Source organism: Physeter macrocephalus, chromosome 11 (assembly GCF_002837175.3).
Source record: "Physeter macrocephalus isolate SW-GA chromosome 11, ASM283717v5, whole genome shotgun sequence".
NCBI classification, from domain to species: domain Eukaryota; kingdom Metazoa; phylum Chordata; class Mammalia; order Artiodactyla; family Physeteridae; genus Physeter; species Physeter macrocephalus.
Genome location: NC_041224.1, coordinates 171,339,490 through 171,363,838, shown reverse-complemented (window position 1 = coordinate 171,363,838; position 24,349 = coordinate 171,339,490). Strand labels below are relative to the sequence as shown.

At 39.8% G+C, this 24,349-nt stretch overlaps 1 protein-coding gene across 6 annotated transcripts in view; it reads right to left on the bottom strand.

Annotated features, from left to right (window-relative positions):
• The window catches only part of GOLGA5 (golgin A5), a 45,751-nt gene that overhangs the window by 5,770 nt on the left and 15,632 nt on the right, over nt 1-24,349 (bottom strand). For 5 of the 6 annotated variants that reach the window (XR_008618732.1, XR_008618731.1, XR_008618733.1 and 2 more), the window contains exons 7-13: nt 22,374-22,544; nt 19,791-19,919; nt 17,096-17,194; nt 12,128-12,353; nt 9,800-9,905; nt 7,814-7,877; nt 6,213-6,476 (exon numbers count right to left, since the gene is read on the bottom strand). Coding sequence is in view for 1 of the 6 variants with exons in the window: in XM_055088689.1 (XP_054944664.1) it covers nt 6,396-6,476; nt 7,814-7,877; nt 9,800-9,905; nt 12,128-12,353; nt 17,096-17,194; nt 19,791-19,919; nt 22,374-22,544 (876 nt within the window). In the remaining 5 variants the exon portion in view is untranslated. Of the gene's footprint in view, nt 1-5,998; nt 6,477-7,813; nt 7,878-9,799; nt 9,906-12,127; nt 12,354-17,095; nt 17,195-19,790; nt 19,920-22,373; nt 22,545-24,349 lie in introns of those variants that run through there. The other variant, XM_055088689.1, reaches the window with a different exon arrangement.

Sequence of the window (24,349 nt, the reverse complement as noted above, 5' to 3'; positions counted from 1 at the left end):
ATAGGCAGTGAATAGTTGGAACAGCAATAGACTAGGACAGTACAAGAGGCTGGAGTGTAGTAGATGTGGGGGGTGGCCTGAAGCTCATGAGGCAGTGAGGGCAGATCATGCATGACTTTAAAAACCAGTTTCCTTAGAATGTAGGCTCCACAGAGATAAACCCACACACCTGTGGTCAACTAATCTATGACAAAGGAGGCAAGGATATACAATGGAGAAAAGACAGTCTCTTCAATAAGTGGTGCTGGGAAAACTGGACAGCTACCCAAAAAAGAATGAAATTAGAACACTCCCTAACACCATACACAAAAATAAACTCAAAATGGAATAAAGACCTAAATGTAAGACCGGACATTATAAAACTCTGAGAGGAGGGGCTTCCCTGGTGGCGCAGTGGTTAAGAATCCGCCTGCCAATGCAGGGGACATGGGTTTGAGCCCTGGCCCGGCAACTAAGATCCCTTAGTTGCCGCGGAGCAACTAAGCCCATGCACCACAACTACTGAGCCTGCGCTCTAGAGCTCACGTGCCACAACTACTGAAGCCTGCGCACCTAGAGCCCGTGCTTCGCAACAAGAGAAGCTGCCGCAACAAGAGAAGCTGCTGCAACGAGAAGCCCGCACACTGCAACAAAGAGTAGCCCCCGCTCGCTGCAACCAGAGGAAGCCCGCGCACAACAACAAAGACCCAACGCAGCCAAAAATAAAAATAAAAAAATAAATTTATAAAAGAAAAAAAAAAAACTCTTAGAGGAAGACTTAGGAAGAACACTCTTTGACATAAATCACAGCAAGATCTTTTTTGACCCACCTCCTAGAGTGATGGAAATAAAAACAAAAATAAACAAATGGGACCTAATGAAATTTAAAAGCTTTTGCACAGCAAAGGAAACTATAAACAAGATGAAAAGACAACCCTCAGAATGGGAGAAAATATTTGCAAACAAGTCAACGGACAAAGGATTAATCTCCAAAATATCTAAAGAGCTCATGCAGCTCAATATTAAAAAAAACAAGCAACCCAGTCAAAAAATGGGCAGAAGATCTAAATAGACATTTCTCCAAAGACATACAGATGGGCAAGAGGCACATGAAAAGCTGCTCAACATCAATCCCACTACTGGGCATATACCCAGAGAAAGCCATAATTCAAAAAGACACATGCACCCCAATGTTCACGGCAGCACTATTTACAATAGCCAGGTCATGGAAGCAACCTAAATACCCATTGACAAACGAATGGATAAAGATCATGTGGTACATATATACAATGGAATATTAGTCAGCCATAAAAAGGAATGAAATTGGGTCATTTGTAGAGATGTGGATGGACCTAGAGACTGTCATACAGAGTGAAGTAAGTCAGAAAGAGAAAAACAAATATTGTATATTGACGCATATATGTGCAATCTAGAAAAATGGTACAGATGAACCGGTTTGCAAGGCAGAAATGGAGGCACAGATGTAAAGAATAAACGTATGGACACCAAGGGGGGAAAGCAGCGGGGAGGGTGGTAGTGGTGCTGGTGGGATGAACTGGGAGATTGGGATTGACATGTATACACTAATACGTATAAAATGGATAACTAATAAGAACCTGCTGTATAAAAAAAAAAAAATTAAAAAAAAAATGTAGGCTCCACAAGGGCAGGATCTACGTTGCTTTATCTTTCTAGCCCAGTATTTCTCAACCTTTTTTTTTTTCATTATTACTCCCTACCCCAATAAAATCTTAATGTCACAGATATACTGTTATGTACTGCATGTATATTTGGGCTTTCTATATATAAACAGTAAGGTATTTTTCCCTATCTAAAAATCAATTTTCACCCCCTTGAAGGTGATATCAGCCCACGTTGAGAATGCATGTTCTAGCCCGAGTTACACTTGTTTTAATTAATTCTTGAGTTCAGTTGACTTAAGCCACATTTGTGAGTTAAAGCAAATTGTTAGTAGTTGATAAGTTTACATGCATAAACGTTATTATATACTTTGTGTAAACTCAGTTTAACTAGCACCACAAGAAGCTAATCGGCTACAGAAGAGAGGTCCAGTGGAGTAGAGAGGAAACTTAATTTGACATTAGAAAAGAACCTGATTGTACCTACATGTTGCTTTGCAGAACTTTCAAAAAGTGAATCAAAATATCTTATTGCTTTCAGAAGGCTTCTCCACTGTAAGGCAGCCTTGCCTGTCTTTTGGGAGGGTCATTAAGCAAGACTGAACTTTCCCCATAGTGAAGGTCTTCACTATGAACATCCAGGACCAGTGAAATCCTCAGGTCACCTTTTGCTTTTATATTTTAAATTATTATGGCTCTTCCCTCTTTGGGAAAACCCTGACAAGCTGCCCAATCTAAGTCCTCGCTACTAGCAATGTGCCTGGCCAGTTACAGTTCTTTGCTCTGGTTTTGGAAACCAGAGGTGCTGCGTGGACGGGACAGATGCTGAGTGAAGGTCCGAGGAGCTCTCGAGGAGTCATGCGTGAATTTAGCGTTTTGCCTGATTCAGTCAATGAAGTTCAATGAACAACAACTGAAGGCCGATTATGTGTCAGGCAGTGTTCTAGGCGTTAAGGATATAATAGTGGATAAAAAAGGTAGTATCTTTGTCCTCACAGGATCAGAAATGTCATTTTGAGTTTACAAGAGCAGTGGTGCTGGACAGTGAGCCGTGCTTAGGCTGGTTGATCAAAGGATGAGAGACATTTGCCTTCAGAGATGAAGGGCTCTGCTCCTGGATTTCATTTTTCTCTTTGTCCTTGATTTGAACAAAGATGAGGCATTAACTATGAATGCGGAGACCAAGAAGTTATGGGGAAAGTACCAATTCATTGACCTGGTATTCTTTGCAACTACATAGGAAAATCACCTCCTTGGGTTCAGCCTGTCCTCACCTCAGCAAATTTAGCACCCTTCAGGGGCTTTGCACTTTAACCCACTGCCACTCCACTCTGCATGGCCTGTCACCTTATTCAGGCTCTGCACCAGTGTCACCTCTGCAGGGAGGACTTCCCTCTCTCCTCCCCCATGTCTCTCTACACCTTTGCCTCGTTTTATTTTTATTCACCGCATTTAACTCTTAGTGACACATCATGCATATGTTTGTAGCCTGCCTTCCCCACTCAAAGGTAAGCTCCAAGAGGGCAGGGACTTTTGTTCGCCACTCTATTCCCAGTTCCTAGAAGGGGCCAGCACAAGGGTATGTAATTTGAACTATCTTGTAGTCCTGTGATGGCTTAAGATTATTTTACCACCACTTTTTTTCGTCGAGACATTTTCTGTAAATGAGGTTTCTGTGTGTAACACACTTGACGACTCAACTGTTCGTACAAAAAAAAGTTTCCTTTACTTGGAGGTGTTTGTGTTGGAATCTGTGTCTGAAGAGCAGACCACATGTTAGAACTGCAGAAGTTCAGAAACATTCAATCCACAGCCTTCTCACTCAGGAAAGAGTTCCTAAGAATACTAGCCTCAACATGTTCAGAATAACCACTAAGACATTTTTCTGTCATTTCTTTCTCCTGACCAATCACAGCCTGAAGGGCTTTAGGCTATTAGTCCCTTTGGCTTTGCCAGTTCTGTCCTTCTACTTCCATCTAGACCAAGATGCCCATACTGGCCTTTTCCAATACAGCTGACCTCCTAAAGTAGGGAGCTGGAGCCCAGCGAGGCATATTTGAGTAGGTTGGTTTTTTTCCCCCTCCAGGGTGAGTTGTATATAAGTCTTCCTAAATGAAGGCTAGAATGTCCAGTCCCAGACATTATTCCCTTATTGACAAAACTAACCAGGGTAGACCTAGTTCCACGTTTTAATAACCCATGCTTTCCTTTGAAGTTTCTGTTCTGCAGCAATAGAAATGGTAGGTTTTAGAAAGCACAAAGTCGAGAGAAAGGGAAATCTTAAAACAATAAAATAATCTTCTTTTCCAACTGACAGCTATAAATACAAAGCAGTACATTGAGAAGAAAAAAATTCAGCTCTCACACAATCCTTTTAAGTAAGTCAAGAAGGTTTCATGTTATCTGAGGATAAGTGAATGGGAGACTTTAAAAAATCCCCTAGTGTGTTAGTGGTCAAGAATACAGAAACTAAAAGTCAATTAAAGATTTAAGTAACTTCAGAAAAATAATCTCAGAAACACTTTGTCAAACTATTTCCAAAGCCAAGAATGTGTAAAAACTGAACAAAAGATTTAGAGCCATCCCAACAAAAACCAGGAGGACATGCAGAGACGGGAAGCCTGGCAATACACGATGATGAAGCAGGTGCCATTTTCCATTTTAAGTATGTAACTTGGTTTTAATCATTTTCCAGAAATGGTTCCAAATTAGAAGAGAAAAATAAAAAACCTTTAAAAGGTATTAACAAGTCTAAAGTCTTCACTCTGTTTAAGATAAGACTTGACTTCACAGCTCAGACTCGAATAGGCTATCACACCTGAATAAGAACTATGACATACAGGGACTTCCCTGGTGGCATAGTGGTTAAGAATCCGCCTGCCAATGCAGGGGACACGGGTTCGAGCCCTGGTCTGGGAAGATCCCACATGCCACGGAGCAGCTAAGCCCGAGCGCCGTAACTACTGAGCCTGCGCTCTAGAGCACGTGAGCCACAACTACTGAAGCCCGCGCACCACAACTACTGAAGCCCACACGCCTAGAGCCCATGCTCCACAAGAGAAGCCACCGCAATGAGAAGCCCGCGCGCCACAACGACGAGTAGCCCCCGCATGCCGCAACTAGAGCAAGCCTGCGCGCAGCAACAGACCCAATGCAGCCAAAAATAATTAATTAATTAATTATTTTAAAAAACCTATGACATGTAGATTTAATAACATGTCTCTACCCTACCCTCCAAAATCTCATATCCACTTTTAGATGGTATAGAACTCTCTACCCTTTTCATTCATAGCCCATGCACCACAAGAGAAGCCACCGCAATGAGAAGCCCGCGCGCCACAACGACGAGTAGCCCCCGCATGCCGCAACTAGAGCAAGCCTGCGCGCAGCAACAGACCCAATGCAGCCAAAAATAATTAATTAATTAATTATTTTAAAAAACCTATGACATGTAGATTTAATAACATGTCTCTACCCTACCCTCCAAAATCTCATATCCACTTTTAGATGGTCTAGAACTCTCTACCCTTTTCATTCATGTTAAATTGGAAGAAAGCCCAAACACACCTAAGATGACCTTTAAAACTTCATTCTCTGACGAAAAATAAGAAACATATACATCTAGCATACCAAAACTTTTGAAGAATTTATAGGACAATTAAAGTCATAGTATAAATATCATTAAGAATAGAAACTGGTCAGGTTTTCTGTTAGGCACCAGCAGGCTACTGCAAAGGCATTCCTGACAGGAAGGACTATACCCTTTGCCCAGCCCAGGATCTACATATTCTAATTATATATGAAGAGAGACTGCCAGTGCCCGGCATGGACAAAATGAGAATTCAGACATGTAGATGACAAGGAAAGCCAAAACAGACATTATACTGGACTTCAGGCAAAGAAAATGTCCCTTTTCAAAGAATAACTCTATATCGTCTCTGCCTTGGAGTATTTTAAAAACACAAAGGGTGTTAAACCAAATGTGATTCCTAAATGCTACCAGAGGGGCTATGGATGTCCTGAGCCCACCCAAGGTACAGGCTAGAGAAAAGGAAAAGAGGTGAAGGAAGACAATGGATGAACGAATAAGAATCAAAGGAAGACAGCACGTGGGGTGGGGAGGGGGAGGAAAAGAAGCGCACACACCACTAATGCAATTACAAGTGGCATCGGCTCTGATTTCTGGCTCTGCTCGTGAACGCCGATCTGGAAAGGTCTTGTTTAAATGGGAGTGAAAAATTATTATTTTTAAAAGAAAAAGGCACAGTAAATTTTACTTACGTATTTATAGAAAGATTTATACCAATCAAGCATTTAACAATGTAAAAGTAAATCTACATTTGCAAAGTTAAATATATGAAAATACAAAGCAGACTGAATTATCAAAAAGAAAACATTTTATTTATATCAGTAAATACAATTAGTTTCCCTGATTATAACCCATAATGAGTGTCACCTAAAATACAGGATGGTCTGTACAGAGGCAGACACCCCCAGCATCTCCGTGTGTATGCATACACACACTGAGCCCCTGACCTCAGAAAAAGCAAGAGCTGAGCTCATGAGATTATTTTTGTTTTTAGAAACTCTTACCATTTGAAGGAAATCAGAGGAAGATTTCAGTAGCAGAGTACTTGTATAATAACTTAAAAAGTTAAAAGCTTGTAGTGATAAAATAATCCTGTGTACCCTCCTCAGGAATTTCAGGCAAGTGACCCTTGTGCAGACCCCAAAACTGGAGAGAGACGACCAACCACCAAAACAACCAGGCTCAGTTCATTTGCCGTGTGGTTGGTCATGGTGCATTTCTGGTGTGTAAGTCAACAGAACAATCATGACCCAGAGGTGAAGCAAAGCCTGAAGAAAGAAAAAAACAATTTACGGATTAGCCAATAAATCAATCCTCCCTAAAGGCCCACTGTGCAGTGCACTGAGGGCAGGAGCTACGTCTCGTTTGTCTCTGTATTCCTGTGGCTAGCGTGTCTGCAACAGTGCAGGCGCGCAATACGTGTTTACTGGATAAACAAGGAAGAAACAACTGTATAGTCAAATGAGCTAAAAAGTGCAGTGGAAGGTAATAAAGAGCTACAATACCTACAGCATTCTCAGTTGAGAGGAGCAAAGTCTTGAACACATTCAAAACATGCACACGTACACATAACTAACCCATCAGGGGGTTACGATGCAGAGTAGATGGCCTGATTAAAACTGCTAGGTATACATGAAGTTGGCTGGAAAGGCTTTTTAGAACAGAGCTGTGGTTGTTGTTTTGAAAGAGGGTTTAGCCATGATTTGGTGAAGAGGAGATGGGAAGACATTCTTGACAGGAATAATGTGTCAGGTTTCAGAGGTCGATTTAGGGTCCAGACCAGGACCTGCAGTGATACATTTCCACTAACTCCCTCATGGTGGTGCTGACACGATGAGGTTCCGTCACGAAGTGCCTTGCACACAAGAAGTGCAACGACGCATCTCATGCTGACAGAGGGTGCCTGTGCTCCTCATAATCTCCCCACCCAGATGTGGGCATGTTCTGAATCCTTTCTGACGCCATTCAATTCTTTTTCTTTCGCTCTCCCCGTCCCCCTCATCTTAAAACCTTTTTGTTTAAAGGAGTAACTCTTCCCTCTAGTGGCTCACAAGGAAATTTCTAAGTATGCTTTTATTTCTTCTCAAGAAAACTGCCCGTCTTAATTCAGTTCAACTACTTTTAGACATCCCCACTCAGAACAGTCAGTGGGCTTTTTAGGCTCACAGAAGATATGACACGGCATCCCAAACTGTGGTAACCATTTTACTAGAGCTAAGAAATCTAAGAAAGAAAATACATCAACTTTGAGATCCCTTTAGGAAATAAAGCAAAACACATGGAAATAATTAAACTTTACTTCAAGATAAAAATGAAATCAATTGTTTTGTTTCGTATCACTGGAGGGGCTTAGAAATAAAGGTAATCATTAAACTGCACTCCAGTTAGTTTTACTGTCGGAAAAGCCTTCAAGCAATTTATTTTTTAGACATAATGAATTATCAACATGACTTGCATACTTTAAGAAAAAAAATCTTAATTACCAAAAATGAGTTCTATTCTCGTTCAAAACTGATTGCTAAAAGTTTAGTCAAAAAGATCAGCAGGTGAAAAAAACTAGTTAAAAATCAAACGCAGCACTGTTTTTGCAAACAAGTTTACTTACCATATATATAATTACAAAAACTCGTGCTATGGGGTATCTTCGGAGAAAAATTCCCAGACGGATGCTGTGCAAGTGGTAGGGGTGGAGAGAGAGGAGAGAGTTACACTCACAACATGTTCCTGTGGTAATATCTCATCATGTTTTTTAAGACTTTACTCATTTAAACTATTTATGTGGCTACCACAAAAGACAGATTATTTCTGTTTTATAGTAGACTGTTAAATGATTACTTGAAATAACCATATAAAATATCACAGCAGTGAACAAATACTTTTATCATTATTTGGGGATTGGCTGTTAAGCTTTTAGCACAAGCTATTCCTCTTAATTCTTCAGCTACAACTGTAGAAGGCAAACTTGGTCCCTCTAGCAATCATTTTTCTTTTAGGAACCAAAGGCAAGTGTGAACACATGAACAGGAAAAAAGAGTCTAGTTGGAATGAACCTGTAAAGAGCTAATCTGGGAGCTTTAGCATGGACACATACTTCTAAAAGGCTCCCAACTACAGAAACTCAAGTAAACACTTTAAGTAAGAGTGGGAAGCATTACGATGTCCAGACCTATTACTATGCCTTTCTGCAACATTTTTTCCCTAAGACGGATACATGTACAGATACACCTTTCTGCTATGCTCTCCTGCTTCTTTCACTACCCCTAGCACAATGCCTTGCCTTGCATATACGTTCTCTAAAAATTAATATGTATGTTGAATATATTAATAGTTGAAATAGATGTGCTCAATAATGTGGAGATAGTGACTATGGCATCCAAGGCTCATGGCTTCAGGAATACAAATTAGTAAATCATCCTTATTTTTAATACCATAGCTCTATTCTGACACAAAACGGTAAGAAAAGATTGCTCTGTTAGGCAACAATTCATTTAAACTATGTTTAATTATAAAAACTAAAAGGCAAGAGAGTTTAGTAGGTTATTTAGATATGAACTTTATCAAGGCTATACACATATACTGGTAAAACATTTTCTTTATAAGGTGGATGACTACTAGTATAAAAAGTTTTATTTATAAATATATATAATATATGTAAATTATGTTATTTATATAGTATATATAAAATATATATGAAAATAAGTACTATTCATTTATATATATTGGCATCTTTTAGTCTAATCATATGATGAAGTAAGGAGATAAAACATTCAAATGGATGCATTTACATGATAGAGGCTTTCTCAATGAAATTTAATGAGCTTTCAAACAGAGTTTATTATAGAAAGAAGAGAAATGATCAGAGTTAAACACCTTCAACAAAATACAGGCACTGGCAGACCTCTTAAAGCAATTTCATGACACTGAAATATCAGCTCGGGGGACTTCCCTGGCGGTCCAGTGGTTAAGACTCCGTGCTCCCAAGGCAGGGGGCCCGGGTTTAATCCCTGGTCAGGGAACTAGATCCTACATGCCACAACTAAAAAAGATCCCATGTGCCACAACTATAAACATCCCATATGCTGTAACGAAGATCCCGCGTGCTGCAACTAAGACCTGGTGCAGCCAAATAAATAAATAAGTATTTTTTTAAAAAATCAGCTTGTGGGCTTCCCTGGTGGTGCAGTGGTTGAGAGTCCGCCTGCCGATGCAGGGGACACGGGTTCATGCCCCGGTCCGGGAGGATCCCACATGCCGCGGAGCGGCTGGGCCCGTGAGCCATGGCCGCTGAGCCTGCAGGTCCGGAGCCTGTGCTCCGCAACGGGAGAGGCCACAACAGTGAGAGGCCCATGTACCGCCAAAAAAAAAAAAAAAAAAATCAGCTTGGGAATTCCCTGGTGGCCCAGTGGTTAGGACTCCGCACTTCTACTGCAAGGGGGCCCAGTTCAATCCCTGGTGAGGAAACTAATCCCGCAAACCGCATGGCGGTTTCAATCAATCAATATCAGCTCTGCTGGACAGGACCCACTATGACTGAAATCACTGGAGAATGTTACAAAAATATCCATCACTCATGGGTGCTGGCACTGCTTACCTAAATTGGTCGATTGAACTAGCAGCTTTGCGGACTTTTCCATACATTCCTGCCAGATTAGTTTCTGTGTCATTAAAAAGAACAGGAACGTTTCGCAGACGTGTGCCTATTTAAACAAGAAAATAAGTAATTAACGTACAGACACCAAAGTCAACTTTCTAACAAAATTATAGTTGAATATACCTTACGTTACATATGGAAGAAATTCTCAAGGTCAACTTTTAAGCAATAACCAAAGGTGAAAACATTAAAAAAAGACAGTTTAAATATGCAAACTTCCATACCTGCAAAAATCAAAATTTAAAAACTAAGAAAATGATTTTCCCATGAAATTAGCAAAAATCAGAGTTTACCAAGGAGAGGCGGCGTGAACGGGCACTTTCCTCCCGGGCCAGCAGGAGGCCGGCCACGCGCCCTTTCTACAAAGCTGGTAACTCCCAAATCCGCATCTCCAGCCCAGTCCACCTCCAACTCCAGGCTCGTCCGATCACCTTTCGTCTCCATCTGGATGCCTAGCAGACACCTCAACGTAGCTCGCCGCGCACTGTCATCCTGATTGCCTGCCCTTGCTGCCAACATTCTCTTCCTGCAGTTTTCCCCATCTCAATACACAACTCCACTTTTCCAAAAACCTTTAACTCCTTTCTCTCAAACTCCACATCTGATCTGCCCGCCAATTCCATCTGCTTTCCTTCAAAATAAATCCCAGACCCACCCCCTCCATCCCCACTCTGGTCTGAGTCACCAGCATGTCTTACATGGGTTAATACCATGCCCCTCCCTGGTCTCCCTGCCTCCGTGCTTAGCTCTCTGCGGTCTACTCTTGACACAGCAGCCAGAGACATCTTGTTAAAATATACAGGTCAGCTCAGTCACCCCTCTCAAGACCCTTCTATGGCTTCCGACTTCATTCAGAGTAAAAGTCCTTATACAGACCTAAACAGCCTCCTCCAAGTTCTGGGCCCTCATTCAGTCTACTCCGGCTGCACTGGTCTCCTGCAATATGCCAGCTATACTCCTGCCTCAGGGCCTTTGCACTTCTCTCTGCTTGGAACACTTTTTCTGTAGATCTCTTCATAGTCTACTACCTGACTTCCTTTGGGTCTTTAATAAAATGCCACCTTTTCAACGAGGTCTTCCTTGACTACCCTGTTTAAATTACTATCCCCTCCCCACATGTGGCACCCTGCACATCTTTCTCTGTTCCATTTCCCTCTGTAGCACATATCTCCAGCTCACACCACTTGTTTACTGCCTGTCTCCTCCCCTGTATTCCCCCACGACACCAGAATGTGAGATCTATGGGGCAGAGAGCCTGGCCTCTTTTACTGACCACTGTATCTCTGCAACAGCACCTGATACTGAGTGGGCACTTAATAATTATTTGCTGATTTCGGGAACAAGAATCAAAAGCCTTTAAATGTGTGTACTTATTGACCCAACAATTCCATTTCTAATCATTTATCAATCTCCAACAATAAGGAACTGATTAAATAACAGTATTTTCATGTGATAAATTTCTATAAAGCAATATATACATTATTGTAGGAAATATATTATTAAAATATATTTATACGAAAAAAATTAAAAACCAATAAAACAAGTACTGCAAACATACATAGGAAAAAAGTCTGGACAAAGATGTTCCAAAATGTTATCTGAGGGCAATAGACTATAGGGTGATTTTAATTTCCTTTTTTTGGCATTTCTTTTTACAGTGAGACTGTGTTATTAAAATATATATGTAAAATAACATGTTATTTGAAAAAAAAGTTCTAAAAATTTAAAGCCAAAGAACTAAGATTTGTTGAATGACTACTTTGTAGTCAAAGTAGTCATGAAGTTCTAAGACTAAAAACCTGATCTGTTGAAACTTATGCTAAAATCTTCAACATTCTTCTTGATCATGTATTTTGAGAATCTATACATTTCTCCATTAAAATTACAGAGCACGGATATACTCATGTGACTATGTATTAACTTGAATATTCATAATTATGGTTATTAAAGCAAGTCTTGCTTTAAGATTCCTGAAAGCCCCTCTCAACTGAACTATTTGTCCTTACCACCCTGTTAGGTGTCCTGGGCCTTCTTCTCCAGGTTCGAAACCAGTGAGGGATAGTAATCAGCCCACTGTCCAGTTCATTAACGATCATATCAAACAGTGCATAGCCCAGGCCTCGAGAAAAGTGGGTGCTTTGTTAGATAAAGCTTCTTTTTAAACAAAAATGGTCTTTCTGTAACTTTTCAAATCATGTTTGAATTAGCAACGTTGAAAATTAAGGCAATGAAATATTCTTTTGAGATTCCCTTTTTTTTTTTTTTTACCTTCGCCACTGTCAACTCCAGACATGTTAATAGAAGACCCATTACTACTGCTTCCAGTGGCAGAGTTCATTTGCTGCTCAAGGCGTTCCAGCTGGAAGACCAGAGAGTTCTTCTCTGTGCTGAGACTCTCCAGCATGGTCTGCTTCTGGATGAGAGTCTCTGTCAGCTGATGGAGTCGATTTTCTAACTCAGACTGACTGCTATTGCTTAAAGTTTTATTCGTAAGCTGAAAGGCAAAGTATTCATAAGATTACTACATAAAACGAAAGGCATACAACACAGAAACCACGTTACTACATTCCCACGGGTAAACCGTGGCATTAAGTGATTTCTCAAAACTCTACGATTCTTTCACCATCTACAGAAGCGATTTTCAAACTGTATTAGTGGGCCATGAAATCAATTTGGTAGGTCACAGTTGCCATTTAAAAAAACAGAACAGAATAGTACATAGAGGGCACAGCATATAGCGTGTGAGAGTATTCTTTTGTGAAACTTCTGTTTTGGTTTTATACGTGTAAGTGTGTGTGAGTATAGAGACATGATTTAAATTTTATTTCTTGCTATGTCATCACGGTCAAAAACATTTGAAAGCACTGGTACACGGGACACAGTTCAAGCTTCTCAACCTGGATTCAAAACCCTCCATAAGTCAACAGTTGTGGTGCAGTGCAAAAACCACAATCTCTGTGCTGCAATTTCCTAGCTACCTGACCTTGGACAAGTTGCTACACTTCCCCAAATCTGTTTGCTCATCTGTGAGGATAACAGTGACTTTTGCACATGGCACTCTGGGATATGAAAGAATTTTCCTAGTAGGGTCTGGCTGACAGTCGCCCCTTAATAACTTCATTCCATCTTCTATTTGCTCTCATCTGTATCATCTTCCTCTGCTCCCATTTGGCCTCTGCTCTGCTGTTCAAATTGTCCCTTTTGGGCAAACCCAGTCCCCTTCTCTTCTCCAGGCTCTGCCTCCCTTCAAAGCCTCTTCCTTGAAGCCCTTTCCAGCTACTCCAGCCCGAGCTGCTCTCAGCCTTCTTTTAGACTCCTGCTGACTATCTTGGCATTTATCTTCACTACGGTAACAACTTTGCCTCCTCAATGAAACTGCCAGTCAGCTCTGTGAGGGCAAGAATCACTGTCTGCATCAACACAGTCTGGAAAAGAGGCTGAGAGACTGATCTAAGTTGAAAACCCCATCTCTGCCACTTCTTAGCTACAACCTAGGGCAAACTACAAACTACATTGAGGTATAGCTGACTTTTAGTTTCAGGTATACAACTTCATGATTTGACATTTGTATACACTGTGAAATGATCAACACAATAAGTCTAGTTACCATCCATCAAGCTTCCTTCCTTCTAAACCGCTTACAGCACTCCCACAAATTAACTGCAGGGCTAGGTCTACAATAAGTAACTACGAAATGGAATTATATTGAGTATAAACTAAGATTTACTTACTATTAAAAAGGAATTGCTCAATTTTAAGACTGTACTGTGATCTCCAATCTACTTACTCCACACTTCAATATTTTTTAGTTGAGGTAAAATTTACATTCAGTGAAATACCCAGATCTTAAGTATAAAATGAGTTTCGACAAACGTATTTACTGTGCAACCAACACCCAGATCAAAACACAGAATATTTCCATCACTCCCAGACAACACTGCTCTGCTTTCTATAACCAGAATTTAGTTTTGCCTTTTCTTGAATTTCCTATAAATGGAATCATACGGTATGATCACTTTTGTGTGCAGCTTTTAAAAAAGATTTATCCGGGGCTTCTCTGGTGGCGCAGTGGTTAAGAATCCGCCTGCCAATGCAGGAGACATGGGTTCGAGCCCAGGAAGATCCCACATGCCGCAGAGCAACTAAGCCCGTGCACCACAACTACTGGGCCTGTGCTCTAGAGCCCGTGAGCCACAACTACTGAGCCTGCGCACCACAACTACTGAAGCCTGCGCACCTAGAGCCCATGCTCCACAACAAGAGAAGCCACCGCAAAGAGAAGCCTGTGCACTGCAACGAAGAGTAGCCCCTGCTCGCCGCAGCTAGAGAAAAGCCCAGTTGCAGCAACAAAGACCCAATGCAGCCAAAAATAAAATAAATTTATTTTTTAAAAAACTAAAAAAAAAAAAAAGATTTATCCACGTTGTTGTATCAGTAGTTTGTTTCTTTTTATCACTTAGTATGCAATGTGTTTATCCACGTACTTTTTAAAAAAAAAATTAATTAATTAATTTTTGGCTGCGTTGGGTCTTTGTTGCTGCGCACGGGCTTTCTCTAGTTGCGGCGAGCGGGGGCTACTCTTTGTTGTGTGTGGGCTTCTCATTGTGGTGGCTTCGCTTATTGCGGAGCACTAAGCGTGGGCTTCAGTAGTTGTGGCATGCAGGCTCAGTAGTTGTGGTGCACAGGCCTAGCTGCACCGCGGCTCGTGGGATCCTCCCAGACCAGGGCTCGAACCCGTGTCCCCTGCATTGGCAGGCGGATTCTTAACCACTGCGCCACCAGGAAAGCCCCCACGTACTTGTTGACAGACATTTCAGTTGTTTCCAGTTTGGGCTATTTATGAACAAAGCTCGTGGGATCCTCCCAGACCAGGGCTCGAACCCGTGTCCCCTGCATTGGCAGGCGGATTCTTAACCACTGCGCCACCAGGAAAGCCCCCACGTACTTGTTGACAGACATTTCAGCTGTTTCCAGTTTGGGCTATTTATGAACAAAGCCACTACAGATATTCCTGTACAAGTCTTTTTGTGGACATATGGCTTCACTTATACAGAATAAATATCTGAGGTTATAGGTTAGATGTATGTTGTTAACCTTATCAGAAACAGCCAGTTTTCCAAAGTGGTTGTACTACTGTACCTTTCTGCCAGCAGAGCATGACAGTTCCAACTGCACCACATCCTCAACGCGTGGTATTGCCAATATTTCCACTTTCTGCCAGTCTAGTGGGTGTGGAGTGCTGTACCTCCCTGAGGTTTTAATTTGCATTTCCCTGATGACTAATGATTTTGAGCACCTATTCATGTGCTTATTTGGCTATTCATAATCTTCTTTTGTGAACGGTCTACCCAAGTCTTTTGTCCATTAAAAAAAAAAATCAGTTGTGCATCTCCTTATTTTCAGTAAGAGTCCTTATCCTGGTCACAAACCCTCTGTCAGCTGCTGTATGTCCTGTAACTAGCCCCTCCCAGTCTGTTGCTGACCTCTTTTCATTTTTGTAATGGAGTCTTCTGACGAGCAAAAATTTTTAATTTTGATGAAGTCCAATTTTATCACTTTTTCCGTCTATGGTTAGTGCTTTCTGTGTGTGTCCTAAGAAATCTGTCTTACCCAAATTGCAAAAGATCTCCCTACACTTTCTTGTAGGAGCTTTGTAGCTTACGCCTAGCTTCATTCCAAATTAATTTTTGTTAATTTTACAAGTCTAATTAGGGGATAAAGATCAAGGTTCATTTTTTTTCACAAGTTTTTATCTAGTCCCATAAAATAGCTTTTAAAGAATGAAAAAATAGTCATACAGCAATGTCATTTTTTTTTAAAATTATTTATTTGGCTGCATTGGGTCTTTGTGGCATGTGGGATCTTTCGTTGTGGCAAGTGGGCTCTCCGTTGCAGTGCACAGGCTCCTCTCTAGTGTGTGGTGTGCAGGCTTTAGAGCACGCAGGCTCACCAGTTGCAGCACACGGGCCCAGTTGGCCCACAGCATGTGGGATCCTAGTTCCCCGGCCAGGGATCGAACCCACGTCCCCTGCACTGGAAGGCAGACTCCTAACCACTGGACCACCAGGGAACTCCCATGCAATGTAATTTTTTAACCAAGATATTTTTCTCCGAGGAGGCCCAAAGGTAATAAGATAAGCAGAAACAGCATTTTTTATTGTTCATTCAGTATATATCTTAACTCACTAATTGAGTGGGGTTTTGTTTTTTTTGCAGTGTATTAAGGGGTGGATATCTTTTTAAATTGTACAACTTCCTTCTTACTTAGATGAAAAATCTTTCAGAGAAAACCTCCTATGGTTAATTCTTGATTAACAAAAATACCACAATATCTTAGACATAGTATGTACTCAATAAATATTTTTAAAATATTGGAATGTTTACCTGAGCAGTAAACTGATTGGTGGTTTATGCTCCTTTCTTTTCTTTAATTTTCTGTTAGCAAGTCATCTTACCATTTGTAATCATTTCACAAATGTAGGAAAGGGAAGGAGAAGGGAACACTCAAAATCAATTAGCTGTCCCCAACTCTTATAAAAATTTAAAGTTTTTAAACATTTTAAATTATGGACTACTAAGAAGTCTAAGAACTTAAAAAAATTAAATTATTTGACTTTTCATGTTCAAACAAAGTCATCACCTACCTGAAAAATGAACTAGTCAATCTTTATGCAAATTATTTAAATGATCAATAAGTTCATTATTTATTAAGTCAATCATGTGAATATAAGAGAGGAAAGGACAGTGCATAATGACAGGGTAAGTGAATGCACGATTTTGTCAGTTAATGATAAAGACTGGCAAATCTGAGTGGTAGGCACATGTTATTTTCTGTGTTTCACATTTTCAGTTATAAAAAGGTCTTAGTGACTCTAATGAAAGATCTATTAATAAGAAAATGTATCTTTGGATTTTTCTTAGGAAAACACAATTGTAAAACCGGCAATCAGCAAACCTACCACTGAAGTTAGATGGTATGAAATTCTGGAGTAACTCACATCTCCTTGGGTGACCGGTTACAAGATACCTGTATAAGAAGCAAGCCCTAGAATACAGCAAATGCAGACTCAAATGGCATTCGATGACTATTCTATATCACATTGAAAATAACTTACCTCACTACTCCAACAATACGATTCAGGTGAAAATACAGGAAAAGAAAGTTTTACTGTATCTCTAAAAAAAATGTAGTTTTACAGTGGTATCTTTGCCCAAGTTGTGAATGCTGCTTCATACCTGATTCCTGAGTTTTTGAATTTCATCTTCTCGATCTTTAATTCTGCTTTGCAATGTGTTCTTTGTTCGATACAGATCTTCTTCCATGTAGTGGAATTCCTACAAAGTGAGGCACAAATAAACAAAAGCTAAGTCAGTGCTCCCTATGTCATCTCTAGTACCTGAAACAATGCCTGACACAAGGTAGGCACTTGATCAATATGTGCTGCGTATATACTGAATGAGTAAATGAACAGACTTCAAGGGATCTGATGAAAAGTTAATACTTCAGCATGATGTATCAATTTGTATATGATGACTATCTAAGCACAAGTCTTTTTTTTAAAAATAAATTTATTTATTTATCTATTTATTTTTTGGCTGTGTTGGGTCTTCATTGCTGTGTGCGGGCTTTTCTCTAGTGGCGGCGAGCGGGGGCTACTCTTTGTTGCGGTGTGTGGGTTTCTCATCACAGTGGCTTTTCTTGTTGTAGAGCACGGGTTCTAGGTGCGCGGGCTTCAGTAGTTGTGGCTCATGGGCTCTAGGGCTCAGGCTCAGTACTTGTGGCGCACGGGCTTAGCTGCTCTGCGGCATGTGGGATCTTCCCGGACCAGGGCTTGAACCCGAGTCTCCTGCACTGGTAAGCGGATTCTTAACCACTGTGCCACCAGGGAAGTCCCAAAGCACAAGTCTTTATTGGTCATATGTTTTCATTTTTCTTGGGTAGAAAAATGTAGGAACAGAACTGCTGGATCATATGATAAGTGTATGCCTAGCATAAAGGAAGAAAACCTGCCAAACTGTTTTCTGAATGGTTTTCAAAATACCTGTACTATTTTGCATTCCTATAGGAATATGAGAGAGTTCCAGTTCTTCCACATCCTTTCCAACATTTGGTACTGTCAGTCTCTGTAAGTGTGGCTATTATAGTGGGCATGTAGTGATATCTCACTGTGGTTTCAATTTGCATGTCCCTGATGATTTTGGGCAGCTTTTCACGGGCTTATTTTTATCAGGCAATATCTTGCACCTGTTTTGCTCCATCACTGATAAAACACAGAGAGAGGAAAAAAAGAAATACCTCCAAATTCACTAACAACTGCACCAAACTAGTTTGTACGATGGACAGGATCAGTAAGAGTCAGGTCAGAATTAAGAAGTAAAGCAATGCCAGGGAAGAAAGAGTAAATCATTAACTAAGTACCTTCAAAAGCATTATGCTTAACGGTGCAAAGTAAAGGGAGCTGTATGAAGAAGTAACATGATACAGAATCAAACTGCTAGAGACTACTAGACATTTAGTTCAACCTGCTCACTTCACAGACTAAAAAAACTGAGATAAGTGAGAAAAGAGAAAATGAGGAAGGTAATTAGGTTAGGTAGGGGAATCATAATTTACAAGAAGGTTTGCCCAGTTTCTTTTAAGCTCTAGGCTAGCATAAAATTTAAGGCTGACATTTACTTAAATTACTTAAAGGACTATTTAATCCCCAAATTAAGTACTTCCCATCCAGAACATCTGATTATTAAATAAATAGCCTAGAGCTACATTCAGCTCCACTTTCCTCTACTTAACTCCCTCATTTTAGACAAGGGCACTGCAAGTGGATGTGTAAAACCATCGGCCATAATAAAATGGAAGTTATCTCACTAAACATCAAGAACATCAAATTCTTGCCTTTTAATATATACTAGCTCCTTAAATAAATTAAAATGCAATTTCTGAAAGGAGAGCTAATCTTACAACCAAATTATCTAAGATAGCCTATGATGTACCCTACAGGTTGTTACTCAGTGAATTTTTCTCTTACTACTCAGGAAATCACTGTCATAATAAAAGCAAACACTTCCCTGAAAATAGAACCAGTTTCAGAAACGATAAATCCTAATGAAAAAAATCTTTAAAGAATATAAATATGCAAAGCTGGAAACGTTATAAGTGATACACTGAGAAATACACAAAGCTTTCCCTTTCGTAAAATGAAGAGAACAGTGATTTTATTGTGAAGATGAAATAAGATAATGTATACTAAGTACCTGTAACAGTGTTGTTACTCAGTAAATTACAGATGTTACGAATATTAAATATAGATTCTTATTGTGAAAATGTGACTGTAAACATGTTTAACTGTGTTAGTACTGAAACTATCATATAAGTACATTAAAGTAAAATAATTTGGCTTGGAGAGCAGACAACTGCTAACTGAATAATGAAATATAATTTTAAACATGATTTGTAAGTAAAGTCTGTTATAAGCATTTTTTTCTCAAAACAGAAAAGGCAGTCTATTATGGCACTAATGTTTTATTTATATTTCTATTAAATAAAAGTTACTACTGTTTCTAGAAAGTAAAAATCTGATAAAATACAAAAATCAACTGATGTTTTCAAGTGTTCTAACATACATACTCTGACAAGGAGATACAATAAAATACAGACAGAGCAGTAGAAAGAATTCTGGGCTCTGGGACAGGAATCCTGGATTCTATTCTATTCTCTAACTAGCTGTGTGATATTAAGCAAGTCTCAAAATCATTTTGTGTCGCTATATTTCACCTGTTAAAACAAACAACGAGGAGGGTGGGTTAGTAATAAGGTAGGAGGGAACTCTGAGCTCATCCTCTAAGAATTTCAGTAAGCTGCTTTACTAGAAGTCTCCTCATATGACCGCTAGTGGACCGTCTTCCCAGGTAATCATCAATCTAAAATCCTTACCTGCTTCTGTCGGTCCAATTCTGCCTCTAGTTCCTGTTTAGCTGCTTTTTGTCCAGCTATTTGGTCTTGCAGATCCTGTAATTGTTCTCTTGCTGATTCTGCTTCACTAACCTGCTGAGCCTCCATATCCTAAAAAGATGAACCGTACACGTGAAAGCAATAATGAACTGTTCAGTCCAATATTTACTGAGTGATCATTATGTGCTGTGAACAGGGCTCAGCAGGCACTGGAGGGATAAAGATGAATGAGACACAGACGCAGACTACAAGGAACACAAAAACTGGCACCTCCTCATGTAACACGGCAAACGGTGAGAGAAATGAACAGGATGCTGCAGCAGAAACCATTTGGTTTAATGACCATGAGCAGACGGCGGCTCACTGGGAGATGTATCTCTCTATTCAAAAGCAACAATTTCAAGAATAGAAATGTAACATCAAAAAGGACTTCACTGCCTTAGTCCCCTGAAATTGCAGGTTATAATTAGTTTTTGTACATGTGTGGGTATCGACATACTGTAACATACAGTAAAAATAACTTTTCTCTCATATCACCTGAGGTTAGTATACTTCTTTTTTAGCTCTATTACTATTATCTGTTTTCACATCTTCCCATATTTCTCACTCTAACTTCTTCACTTGGTGTCACTATTCTCACTTCTTCAAACTCAAAAACCAGCTTCTAGATATCTGTGAAATCCACTAGTGGCAAAGAACATTGCTCTAGGTTTCTGTATTTTCCCTCTATGGGTTAATAAGCACAAGTCCATTCATACAGTACTACATAAAACAAAAACTGGCATCTTAACTTTGCTTTTTGTCTTTTGGTACATCGTGTTATATACTCACCCCCACAAACTCTGGCACTTCGCATATTGTTTGAAAGAACTGATAGATTAATGATACTCCCAGATAACCACAGTAAAATACTCTAAATTCACACAACTTTGTGGACTTAGTGGAAAACAGCAATAAGTTAAATTATTTTTCCCTACCATTTTCAGGGTGAGTAGAAAGTAGACTAATCTTTGTTATCAATTTGACTAAATCCGATGAATTCTCAAGAGCTAGGCAGTAAGCGCAGTGGTTAAGGATACATGTCCTGGAATCAGACAGACTGGGTTCTAATCCTGGCTCTGCTACTTTACGAGTCATGGCAAGTTTCTTTCCTTCTCTGCACCTAAATTTCTTCAAACTGTAAAATGAGAACGCATCATCTCCCTCACGGGGTTCTGGTAAGGAATAAATGAAAGCACATATGTCGAGGGCTTTGTGCAGCTCTTGGCACATGAAGTGCTCAGCAAATGACAGCTGCTATAATTAACAATTCTTCCGTTTTGCCAGACCTAATCCTACAGTCCTTATTATCAATTTCATAAACTTCTTGAGAAAGGATAGGAAAATGTGTCAATGTCATCAATGATGCTGGGGTAGGGATGAGATATTAAAGTAAAACAAATCATATTTTTCATAATCTCACGCAAAAGACACGGAATAGAAAAAAAAAGACACGGAATAGGTAGGAAAAAGTTTAGCATTTATTCAATTTCAAATTCATGGGACTGAAGTCTTTGGAATTCAAAATTATTTAGAGAAAAAAGATCCTACACTTTAAAGGACAGTAAGAAAAAACCCCAGAAATAATAGCAGCTACTATTTACTGAGCCTATTATGTGTCAGGAACAATGCTAGGCCCTTTATACATAGTATCCCTTATTCTCAAGAGAACCTTGTTCTCATCTGCAACCTACAGATGAGAAAACTAAGGCTCAGTGAGATGTGGTACCTGGTGTAAGGTAACACATCTACTAAGTGCCAAAGCCAGGATACAGGATCTGCATCTAGATCTGACAGTCAAACCCATGCCCCAGACAAGCCAGCCCATTCTCACAACTTCCACACTTGCCACTGCTGTTCATGTACATCTTACAAATCAACAATTTCCTAAGTTAATGCATGGGTAAGTATTCTGGGCAGAAAGTTGTTTTTTTTTTCTTTTTTAAAAACAGAAGGCTCATTACCCCACACTTTTATCTTTCCCATCCTCAGAGACCCCTCCTATGTCAAAGACCCCATGTTTAAGATAAATAAGTGGCCCAATTTTACCTTTTGATTAAATATATTAATTACACGAACTATAAATTATAAGATTATGCATGAAACTATAAAAGATCATCCCTAAGCCCATTCTGATATTAGACAACACCCTAGTTTTAGAAACAAGCCCAAATCTAATTTGTTTTTAAGCACTAGAATGTTAGGTCCATAAATATGAAGATTGTCTGGTTCTCTGTTATAGCTCTAAGCCTAGAAGATGCCTGGCACATGGCAAATACCTGGTAAGTATTTGCTGAATGAATGAATCTGGTCACCTATCTTTCTTATTCCTGCAACTTTAAGTCAATCAATGGACAAGAAACCTACTGCTTTAGATTCATTTCCATATGGTAACTAATATTCCCAAAGTTTCACACATTATTTCACCAATACCCTTCCCCCAAAATACAGAATCCATCATGTCTCAAGCTACTAATACCTGAAGGTAAATGGCTGTCTGTGAAGCTGAACAGTAATGTATCTTACCTGTAATTCAGATCTCAGCTGATGTATCTGACCCATCAGTTTCTGTATTTCCTCCCTGTGCATCTCCTTCTCATGCCGAAGTTCTTCTAGTTCCACGCTACTTGCAGTACTGCTATCTAGGCCTTCAAAACCAGATCCTTCCTTTAAGCTGTTAATCAATTTTTCTTTAGACTATCATAAAAAAAAGAATAGCAAAGCAGAGATTAGCTTGTACACTGAATATCATCTACCACACACCAATTAAACTGTTATGGGAATATTCCAATTATATTCTCCACCAGCGAAAGTCCACAGAATGTTAAATCCATAGGGATAAAAATGCAACAGAGTTTTTCTGTACAGTGTTCTGGGACTGTAGTCCCCAGGACCATGTTATTGTTGAAAACTTGTTATTAACAAGATTCTTCTCATACTTTCTTCTCAGCCTCTCTTATACTTCCCCCCCGCCCACAATCACATTCCACTCAACACATATTTATGGAGAACCTACAATGGGTTTGGCACTATGCTAAGCGTCCTATGTAATAAAGACAATGTCACTCCAGATAGTACCTTCTTCCTTATAAACTAAAAGGGAAGTGACAAATATCCAATACAAGGCAATAAACACAAGCTGAGAGAAGGCTATATAGTAAGATTACCTGCAGAGTTCTGAGCAAAAAAAAAACACTTCTGGGGAAGAGAAGGCTTTACTTGAAAGATAGCTCTTATACTGGTCCTGGAAAATGGCTAAGATTTTAAAAGGTGTAGAGAAAACAGAGGACAAAGCATAAAATGAAAAAGCACAAGGGCCCAAGAGTATCCTGGGATGCATTCAGACAGAATGCCAGGACCAGTGTCTGAGGGCTTTGGATACCAGGCTAAAATGTGTGAATTGTACTGGGCGGTCCAGAGCCAGTTACCAGGAAGTGGATAAGGCAGTGATATGACCAGAGGTGCGTTTGAGGAGGGTAACTCTGGCAGAGGTTTAAAGTGGTAGCTCACAAACTATGGTCAATGGGCCAGGTCTGGCCTGTGGCCTTTTTTTGTATAGCTCACTAAGCTAAGAATGGTTCTTTACATTTTCAAAGGATTATAAAAAAGTAAAGACAAAGAATATGTGATGGAGATCACATACAGCCCTCAAAGTCTACAACAGGTACTATTTGGCCCCTTACAGAAAAAGTTTGCCGAAACCTAGTATAAAGGATAAGTTGGAAGAAGAGATTTGACATGGGAAGACTAGTTTAAAAAGTGCTGTAATCCTAGGCCAGTAATAAAAAGGACCATTGGTTCCTTCACCATAAATATTTGAAAGTCACTCTCCTCCAACAAAAATAGTTTCTCCTTTTTATGTGGTAGAATTATGGGTGATGTCTTCAAGCTTTTATGTATTTTTCAAATTTTCTATAATAAACATGATTAGATCTACATCTATATTTATATATCCATACCTCCATGTGGCTAAAGAGCAGACCTCTCTACTGAGCTTCAGGCCTACATTTCTGATGGTCTTCCCGATACTTTCACCTCGATGTCACATCAATTTTGCAAACTCACCATAATTTATCATAATCTCCTTCAATCCTAAACTGCTGTGTTTCCTTCTTTCCCTTTCGTAGTAGTACACGGGAACATCATTCATACACTCAAACCAGAAACCTGGAATCATCCTAGACTCCATTTACCTTCTTCTCTCTTCTTCCAATTAAACCTCCAAATCTCACATATTCTGCCTCCTACATTTCTCCTAGCGGTCCCTGGTTTGTCATCCTCACTGCCACAAACTTAAATCAGGTCCTCGTAATTTCTTACCATTATTTTTGATAAAAGCCTCTTTATCATCTACATCTCACCATCCCACTCCTCATCCCTTCGATGTATTCAACAATTTACTGAGTACCTACTAAGGGCCAGGCACTGTGCTGGGGATTCAGCGATAAACAAGACAGACATCCAACACTCCCCTAACCTCTTCATGGCTGCCACAGTTCTGA